Source organism: Triturus cristatus, chromosome 7, assembly GCF_964204655.1.
Source record: "Triturus cristatus chromosome 7, aTriCri1.1, whole genome shotgun sequence".
In the NCBI taxonomy this organism is placed as follows: Eukaryota; Metazoa; Chordata; class Amphibia; order Caudata; family Salamandridae; genus Triturus; species Triturus cristatus.
The window spans coordinates 1092440149-1092452898 of record NC_140590.1 but is presented as its reverse complement, the minus strand read 5'-3'; the positions used below and the strand labels follow the sequence as shown (position 1 = coordinate 1092452898).

Sequence of the window (12750 nt, the reverse complement as noted above, 5' to 3'; positions counted from 1 at the left end):
TACAGCAGTTTTTGCTTTGACATTCTGCTTGAGGTGCTATGTACCCTTTGACTTTCCCTGCTTTCCCCCCACTATCCAAACTTTTGCCAGTTATCATTATCTTCTTTTTCACTTTTTAAATACAAGACAATAGTCTGTCTTTGAATCTTGTAGTGAGTGCTTTGACAACATAAAAAAACATACTCTGTTTTTTTCTGAGCACACTGTCTTAAATCTTGTAATCACATCTTCAAAACTATCAACTGTAGTACCTGTGTCCTGTTCTGCAGCTCCTCCTATTATCAACTCTTCATTTTCCCTAGTGTCCTGTTCTGGACCAAAGAAACAAAACTGGGCATCATCACAAACCTTTCTCACCTCTGCCACATTACCATGCAAAAGTGCCCTCTTCAATTCTTCTAAACATAAAGCAGGAGTTTTCACAAAGTACAGCCTCCTAACAAAAGGTTGCATTGTTGAGTGGTGTATAGCTATCATCCTGAAAAGATAAAAGGTGCTTTGGCACACTTTCCTTGATAAACATGCAAGGTACTGTCCCTGTAAATTTGTAAGCTGTATAACCTTACAAGGATCCAATACTTGTAAAGTACTTATTTTGTGTTTGAAACTTCACCTTTGAAAGATAAGTAGAAATATTCTTAATATATCAATGGACTGCTGTCAAATACTACAAACAGTACTACAATTCCATTTGTATATAGGGGTCTAATTGTGCGATCCCTGTACCTCTTCTGCAATAACTTGTGTTACATTTCTAGGTACAATCACCTCTTTCACTATAGGAGTGCCATTCTTCATTTCATAATATTGTCCTGTTTTATCAATAGCATGAACTAATGTGTTATCCTGGAGATGGCTTGCTTCATCAAATAAATGCTCTATGCTAGAAGTATGTATATATTCCCCACTAAAACCTATACAAAAGTTGTTTATATTCACTAATCTTCTCTTCTGGTTTTGTCTCCTCATACACAACACAATTTTAACAAGTCTTCATTCTATTTATAATCCAAATATAAAGATTTCTCTTCAAAGCTAAGGCCTTATCACTTTTCCCTCAAATCTTTCTTTCTGCTTCAGTGCCTCTCTCCTTCTACTGAACTTCTTCATATGTTTCAGTAGATTTACAACCATTCCAATACAAAACATCCTGGTTCTTATTTCCTTAAACTGATTCTGTCTCTTGGTTAAGATGTGTCCACCTTTGTTACATTATTTCCTGTCCTTGCACCATACAATTTTTCCACTCTTATTCTTTATCATAGTTTGGTTTTTACTTTCATTATTTTGTAATCTTAGCAAATGGCTGCGTACATTTTAAAGAAATGTCTTTGTTCTCTTACTAGTAGATCTTTTTTCTTTCACCACTTATTCTACATTTTGCCCCTTTTGTGTCTTGGTTCTGCATAGACCCTCTAGTTGCTTGTGTTGCTTTTCACTCCAAGTTTTTGTAGGCATTCTAACTGTTTGTAGTTATGTAGATATTGTTCTGTAAAAAAAGGATATTTACAATTTTATTCTAGCCAACACACCAACTACTTTACTCCTGACTTACACATAATACAAAAACAGTTTTTATGTTATCCTGCAGTTTTAAATATGCGGTTAAGCTAGCTATATAACTACATACGCTTACTTCAATATACCAAACACAAACCAAAACACAAAACTCAGGGGTATTTGTACAAGAACAGCCGCTAACTAACGCTAACGCTAGTTAGCAGAAGTTTTCTTAACGCGGCCTATCACCAAAAACTATCACCCTGTTAGTGATGTATTTACAATATGTCGCTAAATGGAGATAGTTTCAGGTAGCCACGGTGAAAACTGCCACTATTACTAGTGTGAAGGCGATACAAATTCTGATGTTAGTGGGTGAAAACTGACGAAAGGCCCAATAGCGGCAAAAAAACTCACGTTAGGCAGCCCAATGTGACTTTTTTTTTGCTTCTAAAGGCAAAAATAGCCTATAAGTCCACCTCCAAGTAAAAATAGGAAACAATAACAATGGAATGCAGAATGCAGCAGCTAGGACCAAGTGCAGCACAGATCAACAATCCCCCAAAGTCCACCAGCAGCCAGGATCACCAGCCAGAGTCCCAGAGGAAGAGGAAATGCAGGGCTACAATCATGGAAAGAGGTGCATCGCTGGGGAAAACACATGATGCATCACTTAATATTGCGCACTCCTTGCAACACCATAGCATCTAAAACCTTGAAAGGCCAGCCAGTCTCTGGGGTCCGGAGGCCTCGCTGGGCCTGCACATGGGACCTGGAGTAGGATGCAGAGGTGCTGTGGATTTGCTGGGCCATGGCGGTAGACATTGAGGCATAGGCAATCAACCTTACCTGGTGGTGAAGTCTGCCAGGTCTCACGGAGACACATTGCTGACCTGTGTGAGAAGACTGCCAGGTGCCTATTTGAGCTGTGATTGGTAGAGGTGCTCCTACGTACCAACATAGGGAGGTCTGCATCTCATACCACGCACCACCACCACACTGGGATGCATGGAGGAGATTACCAATGGTGGCCCGTGCCTCTCTGCATCACAGGCCGGAGTATGTTGCACTGGCTGGACGCTGGGGAGGGTGAGGCCACTGAGCTGCACCAAAAATGTGTGGCAGGAGCGCTGCAATTTCACACCTAATGGGGCCCTCTTGCATCACCTGCATTGGGAGGTTCCCCAGTGGACTTGGTGGTGACTGCTATACCGAGGCTTGCGAAATACCACCTGGCTGAGGCTCTTGCTGGGTGAGTCCTGCTGGCTGTTGGAGAGAGTGCTGCAGATTGCGCAACGATGCCAATGTCCAGGTGAGGAGAAGGCGGGACATGTAGTGGAGAAGGTCCGGGTGTCGAATCGGCCCCAGGCCAAGCACCTGTGGGTGACCACCCCCTGTGGCGGGTCCTCCCCTGTGGCAGAAAAGCGTCACCCCACTGCTTTCAAGCAGTGCAAGAAGAGAAAACATAACATGATTTTCTGATGTACTCATGCTATATTTACTTTGCTGGCAGGAGGGTGTGTGGGGCTGCTCTACTCACGGAGCAGGTCAAGGGCGGGGTGGTATGCCCACTCAAGTGTGCAATGACTGTTTGGTTGGCCCTCTCAAGCCGCCCAAAGCAGTCATGCACACTTCCCTGTTTGCAATGCAGGCTGCATTACAACTAGGCCTGGGCGGTAAATTCCGTTCCGCTCGTGGAATTTGCGGAATTTCGGTAATTTTGCGTTCCGCGGAGAACGCGAAATTGCCCAAAATTCTGCTTTCCGCGACTTCGCGAAATTTTTTCTTGTTCGCGTTCTCAAAATGCGTGTTCGCGAGATATTTCTCCCCGAGCACGCAAACAGCAACTGTGAACAGGAAAAAAGCATCGCGAACAAGCAATTCCGCGTGTTCGCGGAATTACTGCAACTATAAATACAGAGTACAGCTACAGCTATTTGCCACACTACATTAACTATTACTCGCCTCTCTACCATGCACTGTGTTCTGGCTAGAAATATAATTTCTCATGTCATAAGTGTTTTATGTTCTCCAATAACTTCACAGGCTATAACTTAGGTAATATCCAAGGGTGTAGGTAGTGCATGGAGAAGGGGTGAGCTATAGTTCATGTAGTGTGGCGAGTGAGGTGACAAGACTGTGTACGGAAGTGCGTGAATGATATTACCTGAAAGGTGGTGTGTAAGTATACATTTGAGTGAAAAGTATGGTGTACAGTAATATGAACATGGTGTGTAAATGCTAATTTCAACATTTGGTTGTGCATTGTAAGATGTGTCGGTTAGAAAGGAGTGCTGTGTCAAGTGAAAGTGCCTTTTCAACTCACTCATTTGTCCATATGAATTCTGCAATACCCCTTTATAACAGGTTTGCAACACTACGAAATCTGGAAGCATGCGACTGACTAAACAATTCCTTAAAAACACCATCTGATCCAGATAATACCAACAACATAGCAATAAATAGTTAATGATTTAAACTACTTAAAAATTATGTCCTGGAATAAAGCGGACTATAATCAGAAAAGAGCTGACCCTGATTAGCTAGCATTGGTACTACAGCATGATATCAAATGCTTCCAAGAAACATGGGAAATTGGTGACATCCATATAGATGGCTAGTCCTTCTACCTCACCCTTACACCACCCTCTGCTGCTGGTCGACACAGTGGGGGACTATTAACCCTTGTGTCTAATGCAGTGGGACCTAAGATAAAGATGTTTGTAGCCACCTCACCGTACTATCAACTACTATTATGTGAAGTATCTAAAGAGCAGGACTGGAGCTATTGGATTATTATCAATTTCTACAACAACAACTTAGGTATTAATATGCCAACATTATTTTCCCCCCTGGAAAGGGATATTAACCTGCTCATTAATTCCCATCCCAAAAACCTTGAAATAAACCGGGTGTGTGATTTTATTTCCCATAACTGTAGGCAGATGGCCACTACAGCCTGCAATATGATTGATAATTATGGGGAGAGGCCTCTTCATTTTAAACATAATGAGTATGGATATTGTCTTAATAAACTACTAATAACCCTCAATCTTGAGATTATTAACCCCCACAACGATACCACAGGCCAGTTACATTCTACGTTCTCTTCTGGGTCCTACTACTCAGTATAGGACTATTTACTGACCTCTGCGATTATTAGAGCATGTTTCTTGCATACAAAAATAACTTTTTATGCTTTTATTGACCATACGGCGATCACTACATATATCCAATTTGCCCAATGACCAAAATCCACTCAGAATCCTTTACCTCGACCCCTTATTGGTAAGAAAAATTGAGTCACTCTAAAATTGGAAAACGTTAATACCCAACATTTTATTGGAGTTGTTCTGTTTAAAATGAAAGAAGACATTTATTAGTGCTTAGATTTAAATCCATTTGATATAACAACACTTTTAGCCTTTAATCACATTTTAGTGGAAATCAAATGAAAGTATTTTTTGTCCAAAAACACACAACCCACAAAGGTAGGCAAGGTAGTTTATTGGTGTTTGTTCAAAAGCCCTAAGATTACTCCATACGGCTTTGCGATCGATCTCACGAGACATCACCCTGGTGAGATCCCTTTGCTATAAATACAAATCGGCAAGATCAGCAAGAGTACGGGCATTGAAAAAGGAGGAATGGGAGAAATTACGAAAAACAGCCGTAATGCTAGATAGCAAAGGGTTCTGGAGTGTAATCAATGCAAATTTTTTAATAGTAAATACAGACATTACCCTAGATATGCATGTACCGAAAGATATCTTGGTGGCCCACTTCAAAACAGTATTTAGAAATGATGGTGAGGTACCCACTTTGCCTACACCTCTTACAAAGCCTCCTACCATTTAATCTTGAATTAATAAATCATGCCTTGACACAGTGCACTAGGCTAAAAGCACCGGGCCCTGATTGAGTCCCAGTAGATTTCTTCCTAGATAACCAGGAACTTTGGGACCCACTCCTTACTAATGTTTTAATGTCATAATAAGGATGGGTGTATTACCCTCTTGGAAGAAGACAGGTATAATACCTATTTTTTTTAAACGGGATATGGCCACCCCAAAAATCTACAGACCAATCTTGTTATTGGATTCTACGGCCAAATTATTGGGCTGGCTTCTTTTTAAACAGATTGGAGGACTGGGCTTCTGAAAGGAATATCATAATTCCCTCAAAATATAGGGTCAGACAAGGAAAGGGAACATTCGACCAATGTCTAAATCTTAATTTGATCATAGCTAAATATATCACAATCAAGACCGGCCATTTGTACATGGCCTTAGTGGACCAGTTGGCCTCCTTCGATTTTGTTGTCCATTCCAAGTTGTGATGTGTTATGGAAGAAATGGAAGCCGAAGTAACAATATGCAATGTTATCCATGGTATGTATGCTGACACTACTGCTTGCATCAGATATGGTAGAGAGGGTGAGTGCATGAGACACTTTTAACATTACCCGAGGAGTAAGACAGGGATGCGTTCTTGCCCCATTTTTATTTCCCTTACACATGAAGACCCTGAAGGGATCCACTAGGGACGTCCCCACTGTAACTCATCCCCTATTTGCATCCTGCATTTTGCAGATGACTTGGTGCACATACCGGCAGTGCAGTTAAAAAACTTATAGGGGATTATACAAACTTTATTGGGAACCTGGCCCTAAAATATAATGAATCAAAACTTGAGGTTGTGGACTCTTTTTAATTACCTGGGGGTGACGTTTGACCAGGAGAATAATTGGCAAAGTATGGTAATCAACAGGGGCCTGCAAATGGAAAGAACCATTGGAGGGCTCTTCAGCTTTATAAAAAGACTTGGTTCAAAACCAACTGACACTATAAAAAAGATTTACCAGGCAAAGGTAGTGTCAGTTGCAACATATGGGGCAGCTATATTGGGCCTATGTGATATATCTAAACTCCAAATTTTAGAGGATAACTTTTTGCGGAGACTAGGTTCTCTTCCACAACCCTGCTCTTACAGACCGGATTCGAATTGTCCCTATCTTACTTTGGCATTCAGTCTGGAAAAAAGAAAAACTCAATCTAACCAGGGACATTGTAAAAGATTGCCTGAAACCAATACCTTTTAACACAGAGGATAGATGATTTCATATTTTCATATTTAACATCAGTCTCCAACTATCAGCATAGATACATACTGCTGCAAATCCGGTTGCAATGTATTCCCTTGATGCTAGGCCATTCTGCCAACACATATTCTAGTAATGCACTGCCACCTTGTCTATGTGATGGTCAATCCTCCCAGAATGACCTCAATTTCCTGTTCTTTTGTGACTTATACGTGGATGAAAGGAAAAGATATATTCTACCACTCATGCGTAATCTCAATTTTAGCCAAAGACACCCAGCGTTGTATTATCTTCAACTATTGTCACACCCTTTTGTTTGATATTGTGTAGCCTCATTCCTCCTGTCTGCCATAAGAAGAAGAAATATAATAGCACATTAATTGAACATGGATGATTGTTTGTTTACATAGAGAGAGGGGCGATGCAAAGGATGAATGTCATAATTATGAGATACATTTTACAATTTGTACAATTTTAACATTGCTAACGCTCTGCACATCATTCGATATTTTAATATTCATATTGTAATTGCTCAATTGTTCTTAAAATACTTTTTATGCCATATTTAGGTGCCGATTCCGATCCTGGAGAAACCGGGTACGAACCATCGGAAGGAGCATTTTCTCCGTCCGACTCGTACCCGATTGTAACACTTTACAAATATGCAAGTACGATTCGCACGGAAATACTATTTTCGTACGAATCGTACAAAACACCGACCGACGAAAATTAACATACAAATGTGATCCGGGAAAGCGCCGACGTGACGTCGGGATGCATGCAGCCTGCGTTTCACGAACCAGGAAGTACGATTCGTACCCACAGCAGTCCGGACGGCAATATTTTTACGGCACCCAAAAAGTGCCGGGAAAGCGAAGTACCCCGCGAAACGACCAGAATAGGGGGCCCGGTACGCGCCGTACCCCCCCCTAGCCCCCGTAAGTACACGCCGAACCCCCCCAGCCCCCGTAAGTACGCGCCAAAGCCCCCCAAGCCCCCGTAAGTACGCGCCGAGCCCCCACCCGTGTATGTACAACCCCGTACGTATGCACCGTACCCCCACCCGTGTATGTACACCCCCGTACGTACGCACCGTACCCCCACCCGTGTTTGTACACCAGTGTACGTACGCACCGTACCCCCACCCGTGTATGTGCACTGGGGGTTTGTGCCGTACATACACGGGTGGGGGTACGGTGCATACGTACACTGGTGTACATACACGGGTGGGGGTACGGGCGTACGTACACTGGTGTACATACACGGGTGGGGGTACGGTCCGTACGTATGGGGGTGTACATACACGAGTGGGGGTTCGGCGCGTACTTACGGGGGCTGGGGGGTTGAGCGCGTACTTACGGGGGCTGGGGGGGTTTGGCGCGTACTTATGGGGGCTGGGGGGGGTTCGGCGCGTACTTACAGGGGCTGGGGGGGTTCAGCACGTATACGGGCACATGTCTGCATGGTTGCTATGGGAGTTCGGTCCGTACGGTGTTTTTTCCATACGGTTGTAACATCGGACGCACGGGACGGATCGTACTTGCGCGCTCGGACTTCACTTTTCACATTTGTACGGTAAATCGTCCGGGGACATGTCGGACACATTTTCCGACCCGAGGACGTGTGGGGAAATGTTCCCAATGCGATTCGTATGGACTTTTTCCCATACGAATCTTACTTGGCAGTTTGTACGGCACTTGTACGATTCGTACGGAAAAAAATCCGGATACGATTCATACGGGGAAATTTTTTCCAGGATCGGAATCGGCCCCTCGGTGTCAAATTAAAGTTATAATGACTGACCGACTGACTGACTGAGTGTGTACGTATTGCATAAATAATTCATTTAAGAGGCAAGTATAACTATTGAATTTTTAATGTTTGTGTAGCTTAATTTAGGTTTGTACACCCAACCTAACAAAAGCTTCACTAACTATAACTGATGTGTAATTTAGTTTTTTTGTGTGTGAAATGCGTGTGTGTGTGTGTAAAAACAAATTCCATGGTGGTACAGACATTTATATCCTATGAAGTATTTCAGCTCCACCGAATCTTAATCACATGGAGCCATGTCTGATTTCAAATGCTTAAATGATACATTAAACTACCACAGTAGAACAAATAGAGTACCATTTTCTCATAGATAAACAACACTGATTAGTGAATAAAGAACTAAAAAAAAATATCCCAGTGATATTGAAGTTTATAATAAAGTGATGCAAGTTAAATTCACATATATAAATAGAAATTGAAATACTCGCATAAATTATTCACAAAGAAAACAATGATATCAGCTCCACAATCCATATTGGAACATGTCTAGTACCCCAATCAGGATGAAGTATTCATATAAAGGCAAATGCATAAATCACCAAAACTCTCTCAGAAAATACGTATCTGATTACTTTTTATCTTTCCTGGTATCTCTCCCTCTTCCCTCTTTATAATATTATGTATAAGTATAGCTATGCATTGCAAAAATGTAATTTTATTCTTTATTTTCTGGATAGTCAACTCTCTTATCTTTCTCTTTAAGGATCCGGAAAAAGCAAAGGAAAGGACAATAGCAGTTTTGGAATCAATACAGGCCTTGATTGTAAGTCATCAATATTTTATTATCCATTCTTAAAGATTCAGTGTGCATATATGTCAATTGAAGGAATGACTCCAAGAGTCAGGATTCTCATCCAGACAATACTCACACCGTATTATGACTTTGATATCATTGAAATCTTGGAATTCTAAATGTTAGCTCTATTAAATGGAAAAGTACAATATTGTGCATTGGCCATTCGTATGATTTGTAATGCCATCCCATGCAAGTACTTTCACTAGATGTCATTACTGTAGCATATGTCTTTCTACTTTCATGATGTTCCATTCGTCTGCGTATTGCAGCAATACACACAGACTTTAAACAACCATTGCAATGCAGTCATTACAACACACTACCTTTACAACATGACTGCATTTACATTGCATGCCATTACAACGCAGGCATTACAATGCATGTCACTACAACGCATGCCATTACATTGCATACCATTACAACGCATGCGATTACAATGCATACCAATACCAGGCATGCCATTACAACGCTTTATAAGGTAAGTAATGGTGATTGTTTTTGTTTTAGGGTGGGTATGGGCTTGGGGGTATATGGGAATAGTGATTTTTACCCCTAAACTATCCAACACTTACCCTACTGTTACACGCACTCGAGTGGGAATAGTAATTTTTACCCCTGCACTATCCAACACTTACCCTACTATTGCACTCACTGGAGTGGGAAAAGTATTTTTTACCCCTACACTATCCAACACTTACCCTACTGTTACCCTAAAAGTATTATGCTTTGTAATGGTATACATTGTAATTGAATGCGTTGTAAAGGTAGTTTCTAAAAATGCGTAGTATGGCATGCGTTGTAAAAACATGCAATGTAATGGTAGTTGCAATGTAAAAACTGCATTGTAAAAGCATGCGTTGTAAATGTTTGCTTTGTAATGTCATATGTTCTACCCAGACACAAGCAAGCACAGCCACACATATTCACGGATGCACTTTTACACATTAATACATATATTCACACAAATGCTGAATGAAAGGGTGAGTCACTAAATACTTAGATTGACAACCACTTGAAGAGTGGGTGATTTGTGTATGATTTCAGTAATTTTCTGAAAACACATGGCACATGGGTGTCATAACACCTTTCAGAGGGCTGGGGGCAAGCAGGAGCTACTGGGACCATCCATATGGGTTAAGGCCTTTTACTCCTGATGTCCTGGAGCTCGGGTTTCTATTGATCCTGATCAGCTAAGCCTAGTACCCCTTCAGCACTTGTCTGTCAATAGTAGTGTAGGTCGAGCCGCCCAAGGCTTTTCAGGGGCTAGGTAGATGCATCAGGTGAACACAGTCTAACAACTCAAAATATGTTCAATAGCAGCAATAAATGATTGTCCATACAAATCCTTGCATTTATATACAATCACAAAGTATAACATGGCATACACAAATAATACACACAGTCTCATGAAGTTAGGGCTCTAGTGTTCAAAAATGGGTCCTTGAGTCCACTTACCTCTCACTACTGGTAGTTGCTATTCCCCATTCGCTATAGGTGACATTCAAGTGAAGCCCCCATAGTAATCAGAGTCTCAGGAGTCCCACTCCGACTCTTCCAAAAGTCAAACATGTTCCAGCACCCAAAGCACTCTGTAGCAGAACAAAGTTCTCTGGCGCCTTACGAATTAGTCTTCTAAGCTCCTACAGGGGTTGCTCTACTGGAGTCCTTAGAAGCATTTCTGCATCATACGTTGCAGAGGGCTGCAGCAGATGCTGATGGTGAGTAGAACTCAGCTCTGCATGGACAGAGGAAAGGCTTCCATGGTGCTTCCTCCGGTGAGGCAGTAAGTTCCTCTGATCCTCCTGGTGGGGGAGACAGTCACTTGGCTTTTGATCCTCTGTTGGAGCTCAAGCCCGCACATGTCAGCACAGCACCCTCTCACCTCGACAATAGCTCAACTAGGCAACGTCCCTTGTTCTTCGCAGTTTCCCCATCCGGTGTATGGTGTCAATGACCTTAATCCACACACTGGCAACAGCTCGATCAGCATGGCAGTACATTTGTTTTCACGGAAATCACTATAGCAAACAGGGTCCCTGGCTTCACTTAGCACATGGACTATGGCCCCATCGGCGTGACAGTAATCATCATGATAGCGCCCTCTGACAAACGGGGTCACTGACTTCACTCTGAACATAGGCTAAAGCCGCGATTGGCATGACAGTAATGTTCACAGTGGCCCCTTATGACATACGGAGTCACCAACTTCACTCTGCACATGGGCTACGGCCCAATTATTGCAGCAACTATTTACTCACTTCTCACTGTGGTGATCGCCTTGCCAGGATCCCGTCTGAAACACTCTCCCTCCAAGCACTCTCCTGATCTTCATTGGGCACATTGATCTTGCAAAACAGACATTGAAGGGTGCTCCAAGCTCCAGGGGTAAGTGGTCTTGGATTCCTTTAGTGATGTCCCAATACCCAGTTGGGAGGCTGGCAGGCCTTATCCTCCATCACAGGCAGAAGTATTACAGAGCTACCCTCCTCCACAGCCCAACTGACTGTTTGACATTTGACAATTTTGGGGGCATCAAGCTCCCCTTCCTATAGTCCATTTACAAACACAAAATGTGATTTAGAGGCTTTGAAGTTAGTATTGGAGGAGTGCTTCCCCAATATCTATCCTGCTTTTTCACCAGAAAGCAATCTATCACATCAGGAGTGACTCCAAATCTAATAGCAGCACAACACAGGCCATTGGAGTGACTAGAGGGTCATATCTGGATGTCGGCCAGAGTGGTATGTTCATCACAATGCTACACCAAGCCACAGCGTTACTTTTTATGATTCTTTTATCTACACCAGCTCCTCCCTCAGATGTGCCCAGGCCACTTTCCAGTCACATATCCCTGAACCAAAAGCTGTTTGAAGTGTACTAAAGAGCCTGGCTCTTCTTCTTCCAGGGTGTGTTTCTCCCAGCTCTCAGGAATGCAGTAATATACAAATCTGTCGGGGAAAATACTTCTATTTCTACATGCTTCTCCAGTCAGTCCTGGGTCTCTCAAATTTGAATCCAGTTTGTATCCTTGGCAATAAAGGGAAAGCTGAAGGTGACAAACAGTGGGGTTCCTACTACTCAGGGTATAAAACGTACCACCGTTGGTCACTCTTATTTGACATTGTTACATTTTTACAATGCTCAATACCACCCAAACAATCTAAGCACATTCAGGTTATGGGGTTGTTACTAAGAAAATTGCAGGGTACTAACATACTATCAGTGGACATTGTGGTGGCTAGAGACTTTAATGTCCTTTTGTGTGGGGATCTCAGGGTGAGGGGGAACAGGAGGTGGCTACAGCCTGTATGTTACTATCAAGCCATCAATTTGAACATACACCCCATGAATTGTAAATATTTCTTTATATTGTGAAACGTTTATGGTTCTTTGAAACAAAATAAAGGTATTTCTGACTTGACTTGAACATATACTTCAAGTTTTTTTGCTGAACAGATTGTTGATTGAGTTTAATCTAGTATTTATCCTGGAGAAGATTGTCCCTACTGTGAGAGCCTTA

General features: G+C 42.2%; 1 protein-coding gene across 1 annotated transcript in view; it reads left to right on the top strand.

Moving 5' to 3' along the window:
• LOC146811146 (uncharacterized) overlaps positions 1–12750 on the top strand; it is a 206484-nt gene that overhangs the window by 18092 nt on the left and 175642 nt on the right. Inside the window, exon 4 of the mRNA XM_085618212.1 lies at positions 9138–9197. Coding sequence (XP_085474338.1) covers positions 9138–9197 — 60 coding nt within the window. The remainder of the gene's footprint in view (positions 1–9137; positions 9198–12750) is intronic.